At 53.3% G+C, this 19,894-nt stretch overlaps 1 protein-coding gene and 1 non-coding gene across 2 annotated transcripts in view; one reads left to right on the top strand and one right to left on the bottom strand.

Annotated features, from left to right (window-relative positions):
* IQGAP3 (IQ motif containing GTPase activating protein 3) overlaps nucleotides 1-19,894 on the top strand; it is a 39,455-nt gene that overhangs the window by 16,296 nt on the left and 3,265 nt on the right. The window contains exons 14-33 of the mRNA XM_052637202.1: nucleotides 1,360-1,481; nucleotides 1,584-1,747; nucleotides 3,075-3,165; nucleotides 4,561-4,728; nucleotides 4,822-4,961; nucleotides 5,070-5,240; nucleotides 8,596-8,679; nucleotides 8,844-8,915; nucleotides 9,016-9,085; nucleotides 11,836-12,044; nucleotides 12,745-12,897; nucleotides 13,191-13,354; nucleotides 13,688-13,912; nucleotides 14,758-14,898; nucleotides 16,319-16,403; nucleotides 16,840-17,072; nucleotides 17,435-17,567; nucleotides 17,669-17,771; nucleotides 18,326-18,452; nucleotides 19,719-19,806. Of these exons, the coding sequence (XP_052493162.1) occupies nucleotides 1,360-1,481; nucleotides 1,584-1,747; nucleotides 3,075-3,165; nucleotides 4,561-4,728; nucleotides 4,822-4,961; nucleotides 5,070-5,240; nucleotides 8,596-8,679; nucleotides 8,844-8,915; nucleotides 9,016-9,085; nucleotides 11,836-12,044; nucleotides 12,745-12,897; nucleotides 13,191-13,354; nucleotides 13,688-13,912; nucleotides 14,758-14,898; nucleotides 16,319-16,403; nucleotides 16,840-17,072; nucleotides 17,435-17,567; nucleotides 17,669-17,771; nucleotides 18,326-18,452; nucleotides 19,719-19,806 (2,743 nt within the window). The remainder of the gene's footprint in view (nucleotides 1-1,359; nucleotides 1,482-1,583; nucleotides 1,748-3,074; nucleotides 3,166-4,560; nucleotides 4,729-4,821; nucleotides 4,962-5,069; nucleotides 5,241-8,595; nucleotides 8,680-8,843; nucleotides 8,916-9,015; nucleotides 9,086-11,835; nucleotides 12,045-12,744; nucleotides 12,898-13,190; nucleotides 13,355-13,687; nucleotides 13,913-14,757; nucleotides 14,899-16,318; nucleotides 16,404-16,839; nucleotides 17,073-17,434; nucleotides 17,568-17,668; nucleotides 17,772-18,325; nucleotides 18,453-19,718; nucleotides 19,807-19,894) is intronic.
* On the bottom strand, nucleotides 18,829-18,901 carry TRNAG-CCC (transfer RNA glycine (anticodon CCC)). The gene has a single exon. It is a non-coding gene; the product is annotated as a tRNA-Gly (tRNA).

Raw genomic sequence — 19,894 nt, forward strand, 5'->3', positions numbered from 1 at the left:
GCTGTCATCTGACTTTGTGCTAGCAGAGGAAGAGAGGCAAAAAACAAATACGTTAAATGATCAGAAGAGCTATGGTGATACATGGGCTTCCCTGGTGGTTCAGTCGGTAAAGAAGCCTCCTGCAACTGGGGAGACCTGGGTTTGGTTCCTGGGTTGGGAAGATCCCCTGGAGGAGGGCATGGCAACCCGCTCCAGTATTTTTGCCTGGAGAATCCCATGGACAGAGGAGCCTGGCGGGCTGCAGCTCATGGGATCGCAAAAAAGACGACTAAGCGACTAAGCACAGCATACGTGGTGATAAATAAAGCAGGGCGGAGAGGATAAAGGATGTGGCCCTGGTAAGCGTGGTTTGTGTCTGCTACATGGCATGGTTAGAGAAGGCCTCTATGGTAAGAGTGTGATTTTGAGAGAGACCTAAATGGCATAAGGGATTGCCATGAGCTATCTGTAGCACAGACTCTGAAAAAGAAGTGTCCTTGGTGTGTTCAGAGAACACTGGGAGACCACGAGGTGGGGTGGAAGGAGAGGAGGACAGTAATGGGAGGTGAGGTCTCAGAGACCGGACCACGTAGGCCTCTGGCTTTTACTCCAGGTGAGGAGGAAGCCACGGGAGGGATCTGAGTGAGGAGGGAGGTGACGCGATCTACTTTTAACAGGATCACTCTGGCTGCTGTGCCAAGACTCTCGACTATAGGTTAGAAGGGAAAAGCAAGGAGATCTGTTAAATGTCTATTGGAGTAATCCAGGCAAGAGATGATGGAGGCTTGGCCTAGGGCCATGGCAGTGGACGTGGTGCAAAGGAGCCATATTTTGGATATATTCTGAAAGCTGAACTGACAGGATTTGGTTATGTGGTGGATATGGAATGTGAGAGAGAGTCAGAGGTGACTTCAAGATTTTTGGCCTGAGAAGTTGGAGTGAATATTTACCAAGATGGAGAAGACTGTGGAAGATGCAGAGCAAGTGGGGGAATCAGGAGTTCAGACATGAATTCAGCTGGAGGTGAGTGTCAGACATTCATGTGGAGATGCTGAGCAGGCAGCTGGCATTTATGAATGGGTGGTAGGTGTACTCTGGGGAATCACTAGCATATGGTGCTCCAGGCCATGAGATTAGGTGAGATCACTTAGAATGTGAGCATGGAGAGAGAAAGGCTTGAAGACTGAGTCTTGGGATGCTCTGTGCTTAGAGGTGGAGGAACTAGCAGAGGAGACTCAGAAAGGACAACCTGTGAGGTGAGATGAGAACCAGGAGAATGTGATGTCCTGGAGGTCAAGCGCGGAAAGTCCAGAAGTTTCCCCTGACCTCTGGCTGGTGATGCACACGCTCTCCCCTCATCCTCACTCACCTGGCTGCCAGGTACTTTGATGCTCTGGTGAAGCTGCGACAGATACGTGGAGTGGATGGGGCCTTCCTGAGCTGGAATGACCTACAGGCTGCAGTGAGCCAGGTCAACGCCCAGGTCCAGGAAGAGACTGATCGTGAGTGGAGTCCAGGACAGGGGGATGACGGCCCAACTCGGACAGCCCCATCCTTTAGCCGTAAGCCTGTGCCCTCCGCCCACCTCAATCCCCCTTTCCCAGAGGTCCTTGCGGTCAGCCTCATCAATGAGGCTCTGGACCAGGACAACCCCGAGAAGACCCTCTCCTCCCTCCTGCTTCCTGCTGCCAGCCTGGATGATATCAGCCTTCCCGTCGCCCCTCGGTACCATCTCCTCCTCGTGGCGGCCAAAAGGCGGAAGGCCCAGGTGAAGTTTGGGCTGGCTGGGTGGGTCACCAGCACAGGAAGAATATCTCCTGTGCGTAGAGCTGTGCCCAGTATGCACCCTGGAAAGCCAGTCTGATGGGCATGGTCCCTTCTGGGGGTGGGAGGCAGGGGGGTTCTGATCTGCCCTTGGGGAAGAAGGGCAGAGCTCCAGTTGACAGCACAGAGTGTCCTGTGGGTACCTTGTGTGTGGGAAGAGCACAGATCTGGGGGGCTGAGAACCAGGCTGTATTCCCTGCTCTGATGCTCAGTGACCATGTGACTCACAGCAAATCCCTAACGTCCCTGAGCTCTCCTTATACATCTGTAAAACACTGCATGCCCTGGTCCTACCTCCCTACTGGATGGGGGTAAAAAACCAAGTGAGCTGACGAATGTGGCAGGGTTTTGAGCCTGTAACGGCCGGAGTAGGTGGTAGCATAGAGAGTGGCTGAGCGCTGCTAGTCCTGAGCCAGACTAGCTGAGTTTGGATGCTGGCATCTGACCCTGCACATGTTACTTACCCTCTCTGGGCCTCAGTTTCCTCACCTACAGGCTTGTGACAATAATAAACTTACCTCAGAGATGCAGGGTTTAAGTGAAATAATATGACAGGGACACCAGCTAACGTTGATCAAGTTCTCACCCTGTGCCAAATATCGTCTTATGTGCTTTACAAATGTTAGCTCATAAGTGCTTTAGAACACTGCCTGGAACACCAGGGCTCAATAAAATGTTAGTTCAGAAAGTTCATCTATGAATGAGGAGAGTGGGGAGGGAGTAGAGTCTGGGGTTGGGGTTGGGGTTGAGTAGATCTAGGGAGGGAATAAGCCTGATGGTGAGACGGGCACAGCCTCCCTTGGCCTGTGCGGCAGAGGAGCCTGGGGAGGAAGGGGACGGTGGAGGTCAGGGTCAGCGTTGGCCTGAGAAGCTGTGCGTTGAGGCATAAGGGAACAAGGAGGAGGAGTGGGGAGAGACCATCACCCTCCGATGTGGGCTCTCCCTGGACATGGCTAAGGCACAAGGGCAGGAAAGGGAACTATTGAGAGCGTGGTGGATGCTGAAGGTTTCAGAGGGTTCTGGGGTGCTACGGCCCACCCGAGTTGACGCATGGCCTGAAAGCAGGGTGGAAAGAACCCTGTGAGCCTGGCAGCAATCCAAGGGAGCCACAAGGCTGTGCCCATGCAGGGTGGGCAGAGGGGCACAGAGACTGCTTATCCCTGTGGCTCCCCAAGTCAGCCTGCAGTTTGGTTCCCCTGGGCACCTGGGCTTGGGAACCTGGGGAGACCAGCCTGAGCTCTCATCATATCCCATTGTTCTCAATTTATCAGGTGACAGGGGATCCTGAAGCTGTGCTGTGGCTGGAAGAGATCCGCCAGGAAGTGGTCAGAGCCAACCAGGACACGCATGCAGCTCAGAGAAGTAAACGGGCCGGGGTGGAGGTGGTGGGCAGTACTGGAGGGGAGAGGGTTTGCGGGAGGCAAGGAGATTGGGCTCAGTGGGAGCCCAGACAGTCAGGTAGCCTCCCCAGTCACCTCCTTCTCCATTTCAACTGATTTGGGGAGGCAGGCCAGAAAGAGAGCAGGAGGGCTGCTGCTTTGACCATAGGATGGATTTCCTAGCAGTCAGCTGGCAGGAAATCCTCGGGAGTCGAGAGCGCCTGGTCCACCCACTGCCTCCTTCTGTGCCTTCCTGTGTGCACTTTCCCCCTGCAGTGTGAGCATGTGGAACAGGTGGGGGCCAGAAATCCATCCCGTTTTCTACTGGTAGCTTGAGTTTGGGTCTCAAGAATTAGCTCTGGTTAGAGAATGTTTAGTCTCGAAGTTGGCAAAGAGGGGTTGGCTTTGAGGAAAAGTAAAGGCCAAGTCAGCACAGACACTGGCGTTCTTGTGTGGGATGCTGATGATGTTAGTTCTCAGTGTCTGGAATCCATCGGTATGTCTGTTAGTGACTGGAAGGCAAGAGCTACATCAATTCCCCCCACTTCTTGGACTTTATTCTCCTCCTATGAAACTGTCCTGTGGTGTCTCCGACCATGTCTTGCCCCAGAACTTCTGTATAAGCCTTCCTTTTACCAAGCCCTAGTCCAGCCCTGGAGAAGGCAATGGCACCCCACTCCAGTACTCTGGAAACTCCCATGGACGGAGGAGCCTGATAGGCTGCAGTCCATGGGGTCGCTGAGGGTCAGACACGACTGAGCGACTTCACTTTCACTTTTCACTTTCATGCATTGGAGAAGGAAATGGCAACCCACTCCAGTGTTCTTGCCTGGAGAATCCCAGGGACGGCGGAGCCTGGTGGGCTGCCGTCTATAGGGTCGTACAGAGTCGGACACAACTGAAGCGACTTAGCAGCAGCAGCAGCAGTCCAGCCCTGCCTTCCCTGGTGGTTCAGTGGTAAAGAATCCGCCTGTAAATACAGGGGACACAGGTTTGATCCCTGGGTCGGGAAAATCCCCTGGAGGAGGAAATGGCAACCCACTCTAGTATTCTTACCTTGGAAATTCCATAGACAGAGGAGCGTCATAGGCTACAGTCCATGGGGTTGCAAAAGAGTCAGACACGACTTAGTGAGTAAACAACAGGCCAGCCCTACACTGCTTTCTTCCAGGAAGCCTTTCTTGATTGCTACCTTTCCCTTTAAGCACAGCTGCATGCTGCTTCTTTCCATCTGTCCGTCCTGGGATGTCCTTGTCCCTTCCATCACACAGCGTGATTTTGAGTCCTCCTTCTCTGGATTCCTTCACAATAGACAGGACAGAGCCTGTGGAAGGGGCTCAAGGAGAAACTGACCACTTCCTCTCTATACCCCTGTTAGTGGCTCTTGGTGTGGCTGCCATCAACCAAGCCATCAAGGAGGGCAAAGCAGCCCAGACAGAGCGGGTATTAAGGAACCCTGCCGTGGGCCTCCGAGGAGTGGTTCCCGACTGTGCCGATGGCTACCAGCGGCTCCTGGAAGATGCCATGGCAAAGAAGCAGCGCCCAGGTAGTGGCCTCACCTTGCCTCTCCCCTTCTTGGCCGGCCCCAGCTACCTCTCACCTCCTCTGAGCCTTCTTTGCTTATTTGGCTTCTGCTTAGGAGATACAGCACTCTGGGTTCAACATGACATGAAGGATGGTACTGCTTACTTCTTTCACCTGCAGACCTTCCAGGGGACCTGGGAGCGACCCCCTGGCTGCCGCCTCAACACCTCCCACCTAACTCGGGAGGAGATCCAGGTTGGTGGAGCCCCTGTGAGAGAGGGGTCTCGTGGATGGGAGCTTTCCTGTGGGAGAGGCTCCCACCCACCAGGACACCACAGGCTCTCTCTTCTTCTACTTCTGCAGTCAGCTGTCACCAAGGTCACCGCTGCCCGTGACCGCCAGCAGCTCTGGAAGGCCAACGTGGGCTTCATCATCCGGCTCCAGGCCCGCCTCCGCGGCTTCCTGGTCCGGCAGAAGTTTGCTGAACGTTCCCACTTTCTGAGGACCTGGCTTCCAGCAGTCGTCAAGATCCAGGTAGCAGACTCTGGCCTTCTGAGGTGGCAGAGCTGGACTTCCCTGAGGTTCAGAGGTTCCTCCTGCTTCCTCTTTGCTGAGTGGAGTCGGGGTGGTCTTTTGGCCTCTGTGCAGTAGTAGTAAGGGCATGGATGCTGGAGCCCAGACTACTTGGCTTTGAATCCCCTCTCCACCATGTTAACTAATTACTTACTCTCTCCCAGTTTCCTCATCTGAAAACTAGTCATCTGAAAGTTGTAGCACCCCTCTTCTAGGGTGTTATGAGGTGATATCTAAAGTACATTTAAACAGTACCTGGCGGATAGGCAAGAACATGGGCAAATGCTAGTTACTGTTGTTATCATCGTCACCATCCAGAGGGTATGAGAGCTGCTTTTTAGCTTTCCCACAGAGAGAGTGGAACAAGATTTAGCACGACATCAGGGTTTAGACACCAGGAGGACTAGGAAGGAGTAGTGAAGAGGTGGTAGTGGTGATTGTTAAACAGAAAAGGGATGGAATCCCTTAGGGAAAGAACTTCTACCTTTCTCTCCAGCCAGCCCTTTCCATTTTTATTCTTCCAGCCTTTGGGTGGTTCAGTGTGGCCTCTGAGACCGACCCATAAGTCACTCAGGCACGAGGCCTTGGGCTGAGGCACTTTCCAAGCCAGGAACAGTGGGAGCTGAGCAAACAGAGGCCTCCTCAGGCAGACGTAATCTGGAGGGTCTCATGGCAAGGTGGGCAGTGTAGAGACTTTATTTAATGAACACCTCCAAATGCCCAGTATCTGCAAAGGATACCACTTGGCACTGGGCAAGGGTGAGAGATGGTGTGTGAGACACAGATGCGTGCTCACGTCTCTTCCATTGCAGGAACTGGAATACAGTGGGTGTTAGATGTTGTGGTAGTGAGGACACAAAAATAATAGCAGAGAACTCTGAGGGAGCCAGAGGCACGGAGACGGGCAAATGCCCTCAATGGTGATGTGGGATACGTGGTCACTGAGAGTGCAGGCTTTAGACCCTGAGGCTGCAGTTTGCATTCTGGTCCTGTAACTTCTGGGTACCTTACCGAGCCCTTTCCAGCCCTCAGTTTCCTTATTCATGATGATTCCTTGCCTCATGCTGGTTGTGAGGGTAAAGCAGGAAAATTACATGTAGCACTTGGTGCGGGGACATGCTCTATTGGTGAAGTCGTTATGAGATGTTAAATTTGGGGGCACTGATCCCAGAACTCAGAACCTTAGCCATCAGCATTTAGTGTCTGAATCAGTCCTCCTGGACGCAGCCTGGAATTTCATACCAGCCAAGGAGCAGAGAAGCCGCACCAACAGTGGGAGAGGGGATGGAGTCAGAAGGTGAGTTGGCCACCCACCCTAGAGCTGTGCGGACTCTGGCCTGGGTCTACCCCAGGCCACCTGCCCTCCAGCTAGGGAGAGTGAGAGTCAGAAACGAAGCAGCTTGGGTCTGCTGAGAGCTCTAACCCTGGCCGGGACTCCAGTCACGGTCCTGAATTCTCACCAATCCAGACTGAGAGGCCTTCTCTCTTGAAGGAGAAGCCGTGTGGGGATGGGTGGGTGGTCAGAGCAGAGAGGAGACCCCTCCGCCTTTCCCTCTAACAACTAACAGTATGTCAGGCAGTACCTGGAGTGGGAGGGGAAGGAGTGCTGAGAAAGGACATAGACTTGGGGCTCCCTGGCCTCTAGGCTCCAAAATAGACAGCTGGTACCATGCGACCAAGCTGCCTGTTTTATATCCTTTCCCAACAGAAGGACGGTGTAAGTCTTAGAGGGACAGCCTGCTCAGGAGAGTTGGCTTTAGGAAAGGCTGGGATAGCAGTTGGCTGAAAGGGGCTGCTCTTTTTAAAAATGCTTTGGCTGTGCCGCGTGGCATCTGGGATCTTTATTCCTCGACCAGGGATTGAACACGTACCCCCTGCCCTGGAAGCACAGAGTCTTAACCACGGGATCACCAGGGAAGTCCCTGAAAGTCAATGCGCCTAACACACTAAACCATGACATCATCAGTGGCAGAGTGTCCTCCAGGGTCTGAGTGCCCAGGAGAAGTGTAATGATTAGTGCCCTAAAGACAGGTTTCAGCAGGTGGAGACAGGGCTGGGTGAGGGCATAGATAGACAAAGGTTTGGGGCAGCAGATCAGAAAGCAAGTTTGAAAGGAAATGAAATGTCTGAGGCGGCTAGACTTCTTAAGGAAGTAGGGACCAGTAGACAGTCAGATAGGAGCGTGAGGTCAGATGGTTGAGATTTCCTGGAAACTGGGCTATGAGAAGCATGGTCCGAGTAGTGTTTTAGGAAAATTCACACAAGCTTGGGGTGAAAGGGGAAAGGCCCACAGGAAGGACACCAGAACAGAAGGGAGTCATGAGATTTGTGTCTTAAGAGACCAAAGCGGGTGTGATCATTGAGGAGAGCGTCACTTAGACGCCTTTGCAGCAGACTAGTCAGCGACGAAAGGCCATCAGCCTGACAGCTGAATTACTGGAGACCTTGGAGGGAAGATTTGCTTAGAGCTGAGGTTCGCAGCTAAGTGGTAGAGTTGTAAAGAGAAGTGTGAGTTATGAGAACACGAACGACCTGAGGCCCAGATGGCCGTTGGCAGAGATGGTGGGCACACAGCTCTGTGCCTGCACACACTTTCCAGCCATTGCGCCATGCACGTCTCCAGACTTTGGATTGTGTGATGGTGTGGGGGTAGTTTTTTTTTTAAATATGTATCTGTTTGGCTGCATTGGATCTTAACTGCAGCACGCAGGATCTTCGCTGTGTCATGCAGGGTCTTTCATTGCAGATCACAGACTGTCTAGTTGTAGCACGAAGGCTTAGTTGCTCCATGGCATGTGAGATGTTAGTTGCCTGACCAGGGATCAAACCCACACTGTCTGCATTGCAAGGCAAATTCTTAACTCCTGGACCACCAGGGGAGTCCTATGGGTAGTGGTTTTATGGGTGGATGAGTATGTTGTAGGGATATGGTACGTGCTCTGGTGAAGTCAGTAAGTGTATGTTTTACTAATATCTTTTTAAAAAGCTTGTGTCTTAACACTTGTTTCTGTGAGGAGGTGTTGGTTATGAACGTATGTTGGATTGCATAGTGCATGCGTCAGAGTTTGTGTGCGGGAGTATGTGTTTGCTGGGTCCAGGGAGTGTGGCAGAGGGCTCGAGTGGCTACATGCAGATGTTTAGTCTTCCCCATGAAGTTGGCAGTTCTCTGAGGACAGAGCCAAATTTGCCTCTCCATTCTCCTTTCCCGCCTCCCCACCACCCTTTTCTGGAGAGTCCAGAACGAGGCTTTTCCCACAAGCTTTTCAGGGCAATCGGGACCAGCTGGAGTCATCTTTCTCCCCCTTCTGATCGGCAGGCTCATTGGCGTGGTTACAGACAGCGGAAGATTTACCTGGAACAGTTGCAGTATTTAAGAGCGAACACAGATGCTGTAATCAAGGTAGCTCCCATGCTTTGGGTGGGTTCCTGGCTCTCTTAAAGGACCCTCTGAAAACCATCTGTAGTCTTCTCACCTCCCATGACCTCTGGAGAAGACTGAATTGGCCTGGGACTAAGGGAGGGCCCTGAGCCTGGAGCTCTGAGTCAGTCTGTCTCTGCCCCCAGATCCAGGCTTGGGCCCGGATGTGGGCAGCTCGGAGGCGATACCGGAAGCGTCTGGGCTACTTCCAGAAGAATGTGAGTCTCATTCTGCTCCCCTTGTCCCCATACCCCACCTTTATCCATGAGACCAGGGAGGGGCCACCAACAGTGCTTTTTCCATCTGCATTCATGACAGGTTAACTCCATTGTGAAGATCCAGGCGTTTTTCCGAGCCAGGAAAGCCCGGGATGACTACAGGATGTTAGGTAAAGTGCCTGGTTTCCCTCTTCTGTCTATGCAAGTGACTGTCCTTGTGAGCTTCCTGGCTTTCAACAGTGAACGAGGCAGAAAGCCATACCACTCCATAAACTGGGGCCTTGGAGAACTGGCCTGACCTGAGCCTTTCTCTCACGAACAGCTAACGCCTACAACCTTGAGCATGCACCGTAGGACCCACAGTGGGCTGAGGAGTGAGGAGATGTGCTCCTGCCTTTGCCAATCCCCCAGTTTGGTGGGAGTGATAGGAGTCCCCTGAGAGTCAGGCAGGTCTAGGTATCCCTCCTGGAGCCACACAGCAGGTTAGGGGAAGGTACTAGTTGTCTGTGCAGGAATGTGGAACAGGGCTGGTGACAAAAGCCCCCCGCCCCACCCCAGCAGCAGATAACCTCATCACAGGAACAGTCCCTCAAACCAGCTACTGTCTGTACCAGGCTTTGACTTTCTTCCTCTTACTATGACACAAGGCAAAAAAAAAAAAGGGGGGGCGGTGGGAAGGGAAGGAAAGGCTCTTTTCCTACAGTTGCAGCCTTCCCCATCTTTCCCCTCTTCTCTGACCCATGACTCTTCCCCCGTTAGTGGCCCAGCCCACGGGAAGGCAGACCTGGGGTCCTTTCTGCAGTCCTGGGGAACTTGAGGGGGTTCCATCTTCCTGCCCCACGGTTCCCAATAGTTGAACATCCCCCTGAAGTCTTACAGAGGTCCTTCAGGGCCCTCTTGATTCCTTTGTTAAAGCCCAGAAACCCAGCCTTGGAAGTCTGCCTCCTTTTGGTCAAGTGGACTAGTGGTCCATCTCCAGGTTGGCCTCCAGCCCTGGGTTTCCTGAAGAGGTAGGCCCCTTTCCTTCCCGGGCCCAAGACTACGCTTCTGGGCTTCAAGGTTGAGTACACTGTCCAGGAATCGTCTCCTTCACCTCCTCAGTCCCTCTTCCCACCCTGCCCTGTGGCAGGGGTGCTCCTGCCCCTCTCTGACCACAGAAACTCAGCCCATTTGCTTCTGGGCAACTAGCTGCTTTTCCCTCCTTACCTCTCCCCAGCTTGGCCATTTCTGTTTTCTCTCTTGCTGTTACATTAACACCAGTGCCCTGAGTCATCCTTTATCTTCTTTTTCCTCTTTAGTTTATAGTTTTTCTGGAAGAACTTGTTTTTCCTCTGGTCTGTCTCCCAACTTCATTAGTCCCACTCCACGTAGGGAGCTGCCACTTCCTGGCCATGTGGCCCTAGGCAAGTTACTGAACTTCTTCACTGCCTCCACTTTCTCACTTATAAAACGGAGATAAGGATCAGGTCGAGTTGTTGTGAGGATCAAATGAGTTAAGTGCTGTGTCGTTGAATCCAAGATGCCATCAGCTGTCTTTGGTTCCACCACTCTTCGCTCGTCAAAGATCTGTCCTCCATGCAGTAGCCAAATTAGTTTATTAAACCTTGTGATCTTATCACTCTCCTTCTTAAAACACTGCCCCAGGGATAAAGTCCAGCCTCCTAAGGACAGCTTCCGAAACTCTGACCCAGCCTCTCCTGCACCTCTGGCCTCAATGACCCCCGCGCTGTCCCTCACCACCTGCACCCTCCTCTCCATGCTGCAGACATGGCCTTTGGTGGCACGCCTTTACTTTCCCAAAGGTCCCCATGCTTGCCCCTCTCAGAGCACTAAACCACACTGTAGTGAGTTGTTTAATTGTCTGCTTCCTTTAGTGAATAGCCTTTAAGGACCAGGCCTAGTTTTGTTCATCTTCCATATCTGACCCTTTTATTTCTTACTAGCTGTGTAGTCTAGGGCAAGTTACTTACTCTCTCTGTGCCTGAGTGATCTCACCAGTAAGTTACAGTGTATAAAGTATGTAAAGCACTTAGAGCAGTTTCTGTTCCATAGTGAAAATTATGTCTTCAGTTCAGTCAGTTCAGTTCAGTCGCTCAGTCATGTCCAACTCTTTGCGACTCCCATGGACTGCAGCATGCCAGGCCTCCCAGTCCATTACCAACTCCCAGAGTTTACTCAAACTCATGTCCATTGAGTTGGTTATGCCATCCAAGTATCTCATCCTCTGTCGTCCCTTTCTCCTCCTGCCTTCAGTCTCTCCCAGCATCAGGAACTTTTCCAATGAGTGAGTTCTTTTCATCAGGGGGCCAACGTATTGGAATTTCAGCTTCAGCATCAGTCCTTCCAATAAATATTCAGGATATTTCTTGTTATTCCCTGTAGCTCAGCCCTGAGACTCTTCTTTGCTCAAAGGCTCGTTCCAAAAGAGATTCAAGGAGAATCCATCTAGCTCTGATCTCCCTATATTATAAAACCCATTGTTGTATGAGGGTCAGGCAGGGCCGCATGGAGGCTGATAGGTGGAAGTAAACTCAGGATGAAGGATGAGTAAGTCGACCTGGCACGAAGGGGGAATGAATTAGAATGGGGGGGCCCTAGCAGATCATCAGAGGCTGCTAGGGCTCTGACTTTAGGGTGGGATGGCACTGAGATAGGCCCAGGTTGGGGGGGATCCCAGGCAGAGGAAAGCAGCTTTTGTGTCATCCCTGATTATAAGACAAGGAGTTCAGAGACAGGACTGGCTGGGAGGCTGCCCACTGCCCTCCAGCTGCAGGCAGAACTATTGGAAAAGAACTGGAGTTGGGTGCCTGCTAGCTTCAAGCAGCATGGACACTGAGGGTGGGGTTACTGGGGAGGAGGGCGGCAAGGAAGTGTCTGCTGAGGACATGTCTAATCCTGGCACCTCTCCTCTTCCTGCCAGTCCACACACCCCATCCCCCACTCAGTGTGGTACGCAGATTTGTCCATCTCTTGAATCAAAGCCAGGAGGACTTCTTGGCTGAGGCAGAGCTGCTGAAGCTCCAGGAGGAGGTGGTCAGGAAGATCCGGTCCAATCAGCAGCTGGAACAGGACCTCAATCTCATGGATATTAAGATTGGCCTGCTGGTGAAGAATCGAATCACCCTGCAGGTGAGGGGCCCACCCGAAATCTACCTAGGAGCCTCTGGAGAGGTGATGCTGGCCATTCTCTGGTTGCTAATCAGATATTTTCTGAATGTCTAGATTTTATCATCTGGCTCAGATCCTTGCTCCAGAGGTCCTCTGCCCTTGTAGTCATTTGTTGGGGGCACATGATATAATGGAAAGAGCGCTGGACATAAAATTGTAATGCCCGGCTCTGCTGACTCCTGGTGATGGGACCGGAGGCTGGTTGGTTAACCTCTTGGTCTGTTTCCTCATTAGTAAAGTGGGAATAATGAGAGTGCTCACCAGGGCAGACATGAAAATAGATATGAGAGCTCCTTAACCTGTCAGGTACCATACATATATGCTGTGATGAGGTAGAAGTGACGCAGCAGCACCTCCACCTCAACTCTGTACAACAGGCTAATGAGAAGTCAGAGCAGAGATGAATACACCTGGTGCCTCAGTCCCGCAACCCAGCTCTCTTTGGAGACTCACCTGGTGAGCGCAGAGGTGCCAGGTGGGGGGTCTCAGGACAGCAGGAGGCCCTTCCTCATCCCAGACCCGTTTGCCTCCTCTGGCTCATGCCTTCGATACCTTGCACAGCAGAAAGCCCAGGCTCTTCGAAGCACTGACTCTAGACCATATGTTCTGCGCTCTGTGCTGGCCTGGATGGGTTGTATCACCTGCTCCCTCGCCCCGGCAGGAAGTGGTCTCCCACTGCAAGAAGCTGACCAAGAAGAATAAGGAACAGCTGTCGGATATGATGGTTCTGGATAAGCAGAAGGGATTAAAGTCGCTGAGCAAAGAGAAACGGCAGAAGCTAGAAGCTTACCAACACCTCTTCTACCTGCTCCAGGTGAGCAGAGGGCTTTGGGAGGAGACATCTCTATTCTCTCCTGAGGGCCTGGGACCCGAGGCCTTCATGTCTAAGCCCTCACCTGCGTATCAGGAGTCCTTTCCTGCCATCCTAACATCCTGCACCCAGGGAAAGAGACTGCCTCCTTTCATTTGTCTGGAATGTTCCTAGGACCCTTGAGAAAGTGTAGCAGTGCTCCCTATTCCTAGTTCCAGTCAGCAAAGCCTTTCTTTTTCTGATCACTAGTCCTTGAGTTACATCATCTGCCATTCCAATCTCCCCATTGCTTTCAGACTCAACCCACCTACCTGGCCAAGCTGATCTTTCAGATGCCTCAGAACAAAACCACCAAATTCATGGAGTCAGTGATTTTCAGTCTGTACAACTATGCCTCCAACAGCCGAGAGGCCTATCTCCTGCTCCAGCTGTTCAAGGCAGCACTCCAGGAGGAAATCAAGTAGGTTTTCCAAAAGCAAAAAGAATGGGAAGAGAAGGGGTTAAGAGATGCCACTGTTGGCTCCTTCACAAGGTGACAATTTATTGAGGTTTGAAGGTAGAAATGGACTCAGAAGACCTCTTTTCTCTGCCTCCCAGTGAGGCAAGGCATCTCTTGGGACAGCCTGGGGGGAGGACATGTGCTGACATGTTAATATCACAGCTGAGACAGACGTAACAGGACTGTCCTTAAGAAGAGGGATGCCAACACAGGCTTTAAAGAAAATCTCAAAAGGAAAAGCAGCTCTTCTATACCAAGGCAGGAGACCAGCTTCAATGACCTCTTAATCCACAGGTCAAAGGTGGAGCAGCCCCAGGATATGGTGACAGGCAACCCGACTGTGGTGAGGCTGGTGGTGAGATTCTATCGGAATGGGCGGGGGCAGAGTGCCCTGCGGGAGATCCTGGGCAAGGTGATCCAGGACGTGCTGGAGGACAAGATGCTCAGCGTCCACACAGACCCTGTCCACCTCTACAAGAGCTGGATCAACCAGACTGAAGCCCAGACAGGGCAGCGCAGGTGAGCAGATGGGCAGAGGGAGGGGTCTCTTTGATCAGCTTGGTCTTGGGCCTCACCGGGGAAGCTTGAGTGTGCTTTGAAGGCGGCATATAAATGAGCTTGCTGATTTATGTAAATATGACACCAGCCCTATAGGATGAAATAAGGTAGCCTTTTGGACCCCCTCTGGTAATTAACATGGAACTGATGTAAATGACATTGGACCTGGTGCGCTTAACATAGAGTGAGCCCAGATGAATAGGCAAATGTGTGTAATTGCTGTGTCAGTGCTTGCGAATGATTTGTCAGATATCCTGGGAGTTGGGATAGGACCCCTTATTGATAGGCAGACAGCTGAATATTCAGATTTATAGATGAATAGGCAGATGAGGTAGTGGAAGAAATAAATCAGCCCTCCAGATGGCCATTAACTGAGGTGCATAGGTACTGGGGAGATGGAGCCGCGGAGGAGAGTAGGCGGTGCTGGTGGCTTCTCTGGATGGCGCACAGGCATCCAGGTCGGGGCACTGCAAGGCCCTGGCCCAGCCTTCAGCATCCCCATAACTACCAGAGACCTGCAGGGAGCCCTGGTCTCATCTGGTTCCCCCTGGGATCTTTCCACAGACCCCAGACCCTCCATTTCCTCCTACACCCTTCCACCTCCCCATAGGTGCTTCATCTCTTCTTCCACCCACATCACTCTAGTCCTCTCTGAGTCCTTTCTCTTATTCTGGCCTAAATCCTGGGCTGCCGTCAGCATGTATGTATGAGATCTTGTTGTGAGATGAGTTTAAGGGGTGGAGCCTCAGGGAGGGGAGACCTTGGGAGGGGTTTCTGGCTGATAGCTTGTCTCTCTCTGCCCACAGCCACCTCCCCTATGATGTCACCCCAGAGCAGGCCTTGAGCCACCCTGAGGTCCAAAGACGACTGGACATCTCCCTCCGCAACCTCCTCGCCATGACTGATAAGTTTCTTGCAGCCATCATCTCATCTGTGGACCAAATTCCGTATGTGCAACAGCCTAGGCGTGGATCTCCGGAGGGCTCGGGCATGGGGGGGGGAGAGCAAAGCAGTCCTGAATGGTGGCAGGCAGGAAGGGAAACTGGGCTGGGGTGCTTGGGGGCTTCCAGGAGGTAGGAAGGGGAAGAGACTAGAGACTTGCGCTGGATTATAGCACACAGATCTAGTGGGCAGTCAAGACCTCCCTGGGCCAGAGAAAGGCACCTCAAGTGATTACGGGGACACGTGATTGTCTGAATGTAAGTGGTGGAAAATGTAAAATTCTTTATAAAGTCAAAAATAAGAAAACTTCACACCAGTAAAGCACTCTATAAAAGTCTTTTCCTTTCTTAAAATTTAGTCAATAATTATTTTCTGAAAAGCAAATGATTGAAACTGTTGACAAGGTGGGTCTCCTCTAGATCTTCACTCAGCCAACCAGCCTTCCTGGTGCTCAGTGGTGCCCAGGGCAGGGTGGGGATGCGGGAGAGGGGAGCCCACAGAGCTCATGTCCCTGCTCCCCAGATCTGGAAGACTGGATTAAGGATTTACAGTTAGGATTCAGAAAAGATTGTCCTAGGACTGATAAAGGAAAGCACACAGTGAGCTGTGAACTTCTCTCCCTGGTACCCCAGGTGGAGGCAATAGCTTTTTAAAGTATTTAATTAGATTTGTAGGTGGCACATCCATAAATAGGAATAATAATAATAAGGTCCCGGGGATCGAACCCAGGTCTCCCACCTTGCAGGCAGATTCTTTACCGTCTGAGCCACCAGGGAAGCTGTTTGAATCGCACTCTACCATTACTTTCACAAAAATAATTTTACTTGATCCTCACAAAAGCCCTAGGAGATAGAGAGGGCAAGAATGAACAGTCCCATTTTCCAGACCAGGGAACAAACTTGTAAGGGGAGCGCAATAGCCTGAGCTGACATCTCTGGTTAGTGGCGGAGTCAGGACCAGATGCTTCTACTCCAGTTCATTGTCTTCCTGGGCCTACCTCTAACCCAGACCAGGCCCTCACAGATGCTCTGTAATAACAGAGCCTCCCAGGCTGTCCTGGGATCGGGTTTTGGCTGCAGGTGTCAGACACCTAACATACAGGCTCAAGGTGCTTCTGTGGGGAAGGCAGGATGGACACTGGGATCTAGGGTGTCCCCAGGGGAGACTAAAGGGGGCCGAGGAAGAGGCTCTGGGGACAGGCTGGAGGCTTCGTGAGAGCTGGCTGGGCCCTGGTCCTGGGTGCTGATACAAGGGCATGAGGGAGGGACAAGGCCCAGAGATGTTTGGAGGAAGCAGCAGGGAGCTGGCTGTGGGAAGTGGAGGGTCAGCTCTGGTGTGGCTATGCCCAGGGAAGGAGAGGCGGGCACTCAGGCCCTCGCGCTGGGGCGGGGGCAGGGCCATAGTGCACCTATTGCCTGGCCCCAGGTACGGGATGCGGTACGTGGCTAAGGTCCTGAAGACGACTCTGGCAGAGAAGTTCCCCGACGCCACAGAGAACGAGATCCATAAGGCAAGTGTTGTCGCCCATCCCCACCTTGAGAGCTCTGCTTGCCCTGATGGTGGCTGTGAACCCCCAGAATGAGACCAAAGGACCAAAAAAACAACCTATGCTATAAAAAGCCAAGAAGGCAAATATTCTCCACCCTGTCAGACAAGCCTGGCTCACCAACAGGGCTCAGATGGCAACAGGTGGCAGACGGGAAGGGATCCAGGACAGGAGTTAACAGTAGACAACAACCTGGGCTTGTCAGAGCGGGTTCTAGTCCCAACTATAGCTAACATTTGCTGCGTGACCTTGAGCAAGTTGCTGGTCTGCTCTGGGTCTGTTTTCTACACAAGGATGGGATTGATCCGGGGGTCCTTCCCACCCGCTGAGCTGGGAGAGCGGGGCTGGGGCTGTGGAGGTGGGCCACAGGCGCTTCTACAACAGCCTCCTCCGCCCTCAGGTGGTGGGGAACCTCCTGTACTACCGCTTCCTGAACCCGGCTGTGGTGGCCCCCGACGCCTTCGACATTGTGGCTATGGCAGCGGGCGGCGCGCTGGCGGCCCCCCAGCGCCACGCCTTGGGGGCTGTGGCTCAGGTCCTGCAGCATGCCGCGGCCGGCAAGGCCTTCTCCAGGGAGAGCCAGCACCTGCGCGTCTTGAATGACTATCTGGAAGAGACGCACCTCAAGTTCAGGTCTTGGTCCCGGCTTCCTGTTCCTCTCTGTTTCCTTCTTCTCCTCTTCCCATCTTCTTTTCACAGACCACTTCCTTTCAGGCACAACTTACTCTTTCAAATCCGTGAGGAGGGGAGGCGCGGAGGATAGTTAGTGGGCTGGAGGACAGATTGTTGGAAGGACTCCCAGTGAAGAGGAGAGAGGGCTATTGAGGGAAGCTGGTTTGAGGGGCCCACTGGGAGAGGTGAGGCAGCGGATAGGGGCAGAGAGGCAGAGTTGGCTTGAGCAGTCACCGGCAAGGCGGGAGAAAGGCTGATGGACACAGAACGTGAGGGGGTGCCGGACTGCCCCACCCTCTCACATGCTTTTCCTCTGGGGCTAGGAGGTTCATCTGCCGAGCCTGCCAGGTGCTAGAGCCAGAGGAGCGTTTTGCGATGGATGAGTACTCGGACATGGTGGCTGTGGCCAAACCCGTGGTGTACATCACCATGGGGGAGCTCGTCAACACGCACAGGGTGAGGGCCTGTGCAAGCCTGGGGCAATGGGTGGGTGGGCTGGCCCTGGAAGGAAGGCCTGGCTCAAGCTCTGTGTCTCCTTTACTCCCTCCACCCTGTAGCTGTTGTTGGAACACCAGGACTGGATCGCCCCTGATCACCGAGACCCCCTGCACGAGCTCCTGGAGGACCTTGGGGAGCTGCCCACTGTCCCTGACCTCATCGGTGCGTGCCATCCTTGACACTGGGGCGGGCGGTGGGGCCTGCAGGAGAGCCGGGTGGGCAGGTGAGCAGGGCCTTGGAACATGCCCTCTCGAGTTTTTGTTCAGTCTGGGACATGGGCCAGGAGGCTGGCTACGCACTCCCTCTCTCCCTCTGGTCCTGAGATGGACACAGACTGATGTACCATCATATAAATGTGATGTTAAATCACATGAGATAGGACAGAGGGATGATGGCCTGTTTTGGGTCCCAAAATGTGTCTCTGATGAGGGTAGATTTCAGGAGCTGTGAAATGGAAGGAAGTTGGCTTCCAGAGGTAGAGGGGCAGGGCAGGTGGGGACAGATAGAAGAAAGCCAGGAGGAGCTCCCGGCCCAGAGAGGCACAGCCCCAAAGACACGAGGGTTAGCTCTGTGGGTGACAGCCCTTCTGCTGGTGCTCAGGGTGGCCGGAGGAACAGTGTGGGAAGGCTTCCCGGAAGAGGGGCACGTGGAGCAGCGTGTTCACCATGGCCCCATCTGTGCGTGTGCTAGTCTCTCTCCTTCCTCACCTGTGTCAGGGGAGAATGTAGCTCCGGATGGGAACGTGGATCTGAGCAAGCTAGAGGTGTCCCTGACTCTCACCAACAAGTTTGAAGGACTGGAGACAGACGCTGACGACACCAACACCCAGACCCTGCTTCTGAGGTGGGAGCACAGCGTTGGCCCCCTGGGACTCCCCGGGCCAGTGAGCTGGCTGCTCTGCAGTGGCCATCCCGCCTTCTTCCCGGACTCTCTTACCCTCCAGAAAGTTCTCCCGCAAGCCTGACTGGCCTTCCCCTTCCTGCAGCCTCGGCTGTTTCCCTTCTGGCAGCCTCAGCTTTTGGCTCCATGTTGTGGCTGAAGGCAAAGGACTAGTTAGGACACTGGCAGCGTGGTTGTTGGCATGTTGTCGCGCTGTCTGCCAAATGCTCGCTTTTTTAAGCTGTTTATTTATTTTTCTGACTGTGCCAGATCTTAGCTGGACCATGCAAAATCTTCTTTGTGGCGTGTGGGATCTTTAGTTGTGGCGTGCGAGATCTAGTTCCCCGACCAGGGATTGAACCTGGTCCCCCTGCATTGGGAGCACAGAGTCCTAGCCACTGGACCATCAGGGAAGTCCCCCAAATGCTTTCTTACACTTCATTTAACGTAAGGGACAAACAATGAGGTAGATGATGGTTTCCCTGCCTTCCAGTGGAGGAAAGAAACTCAAGCTAAGTGACTTGCCTAAAGTCCCACAGCCAGGAGGTGAAGGAACTCGTGTTCTAATCAAGCCCCTGGCCTTGTGAACTGTGATCAGGAGATGGGTGTGGAACTGTTCATCCCCAAGTCTGCAAATGTGAGGCAGGACCCTCAGTAGGCCCAGGCTGGTCATCTAGGCAAGAGAGGAGCCAGGTCACCGCTTTGACCCCCCTGCCAACAAGACAGCCTCTCTACTCATCCATTCACCAAATAAACCAATGAGCTGGGTGTTCAGCTCTGTCTTGCCACAGAAGGGCTCACAGCGGGGCCAGGCTAGAGGTGAACACACATCAGAGGACACCGAGAGGGGGCGGGCGTTGGGTGCTTGAGAGCTCAGAGGGACCCCTGGATGGGAAAACGTTTCACAGAGGAGGAGCCGCACCCTTCAGCCAGAGGACTCCAAAGAAGGCCATTTGTGGGAGGCGTTGCAGGCAGGGGACACAGGTATAAGAGAGTACAGTGTGTTCGGATGTGGTAGTTCAGTGTCACGGGCCATCGGTCCACCTGTGTCTTCCTCCTGGTTACGTTCTCTTCATAACACCTCCCTGCATCGCTCTCTTTCCTTACCTCCAGCCATGCCGGGCAGCCATCATGCAGGGCAGGGCTACTTACTGGCAGCTCCCTCACCAGCCCCAGTCCAGACCCTCCCCCGTCCCTCCACTCTCCCCCATCGCTCCCCTCCTTCCGCAGCACCAAGCAGATGCTGGCTGACATCATGCAGTTCCACTCAGGAGACTCCCTCCAGGAGATCCTATCCCTCTCAGCTTCCAGGGAGGAGGTGAGTGGCATCCTGGCTGCCAGGTCCTGTCTCATCCACCCGACTCGAGCATGGCTGGTTCCTTTCCCAGGGCCCTGCCCACAGTCGG

This window comes from Budorcas taxicolor, chromosome 3 (genome assembly GCF_023091745.1).
Source record: "Budorcas taxicolor isolate Tak-1 chromosome 3, Takin1.1, whole genome shotgun sequence".
Classification (NCBI taxonomy): Eukaryota; Metazoa; Chordata; class Mammalia; order Artiodactyla; family Bovidae; genus Budorcas; species Budorcas taxicolor.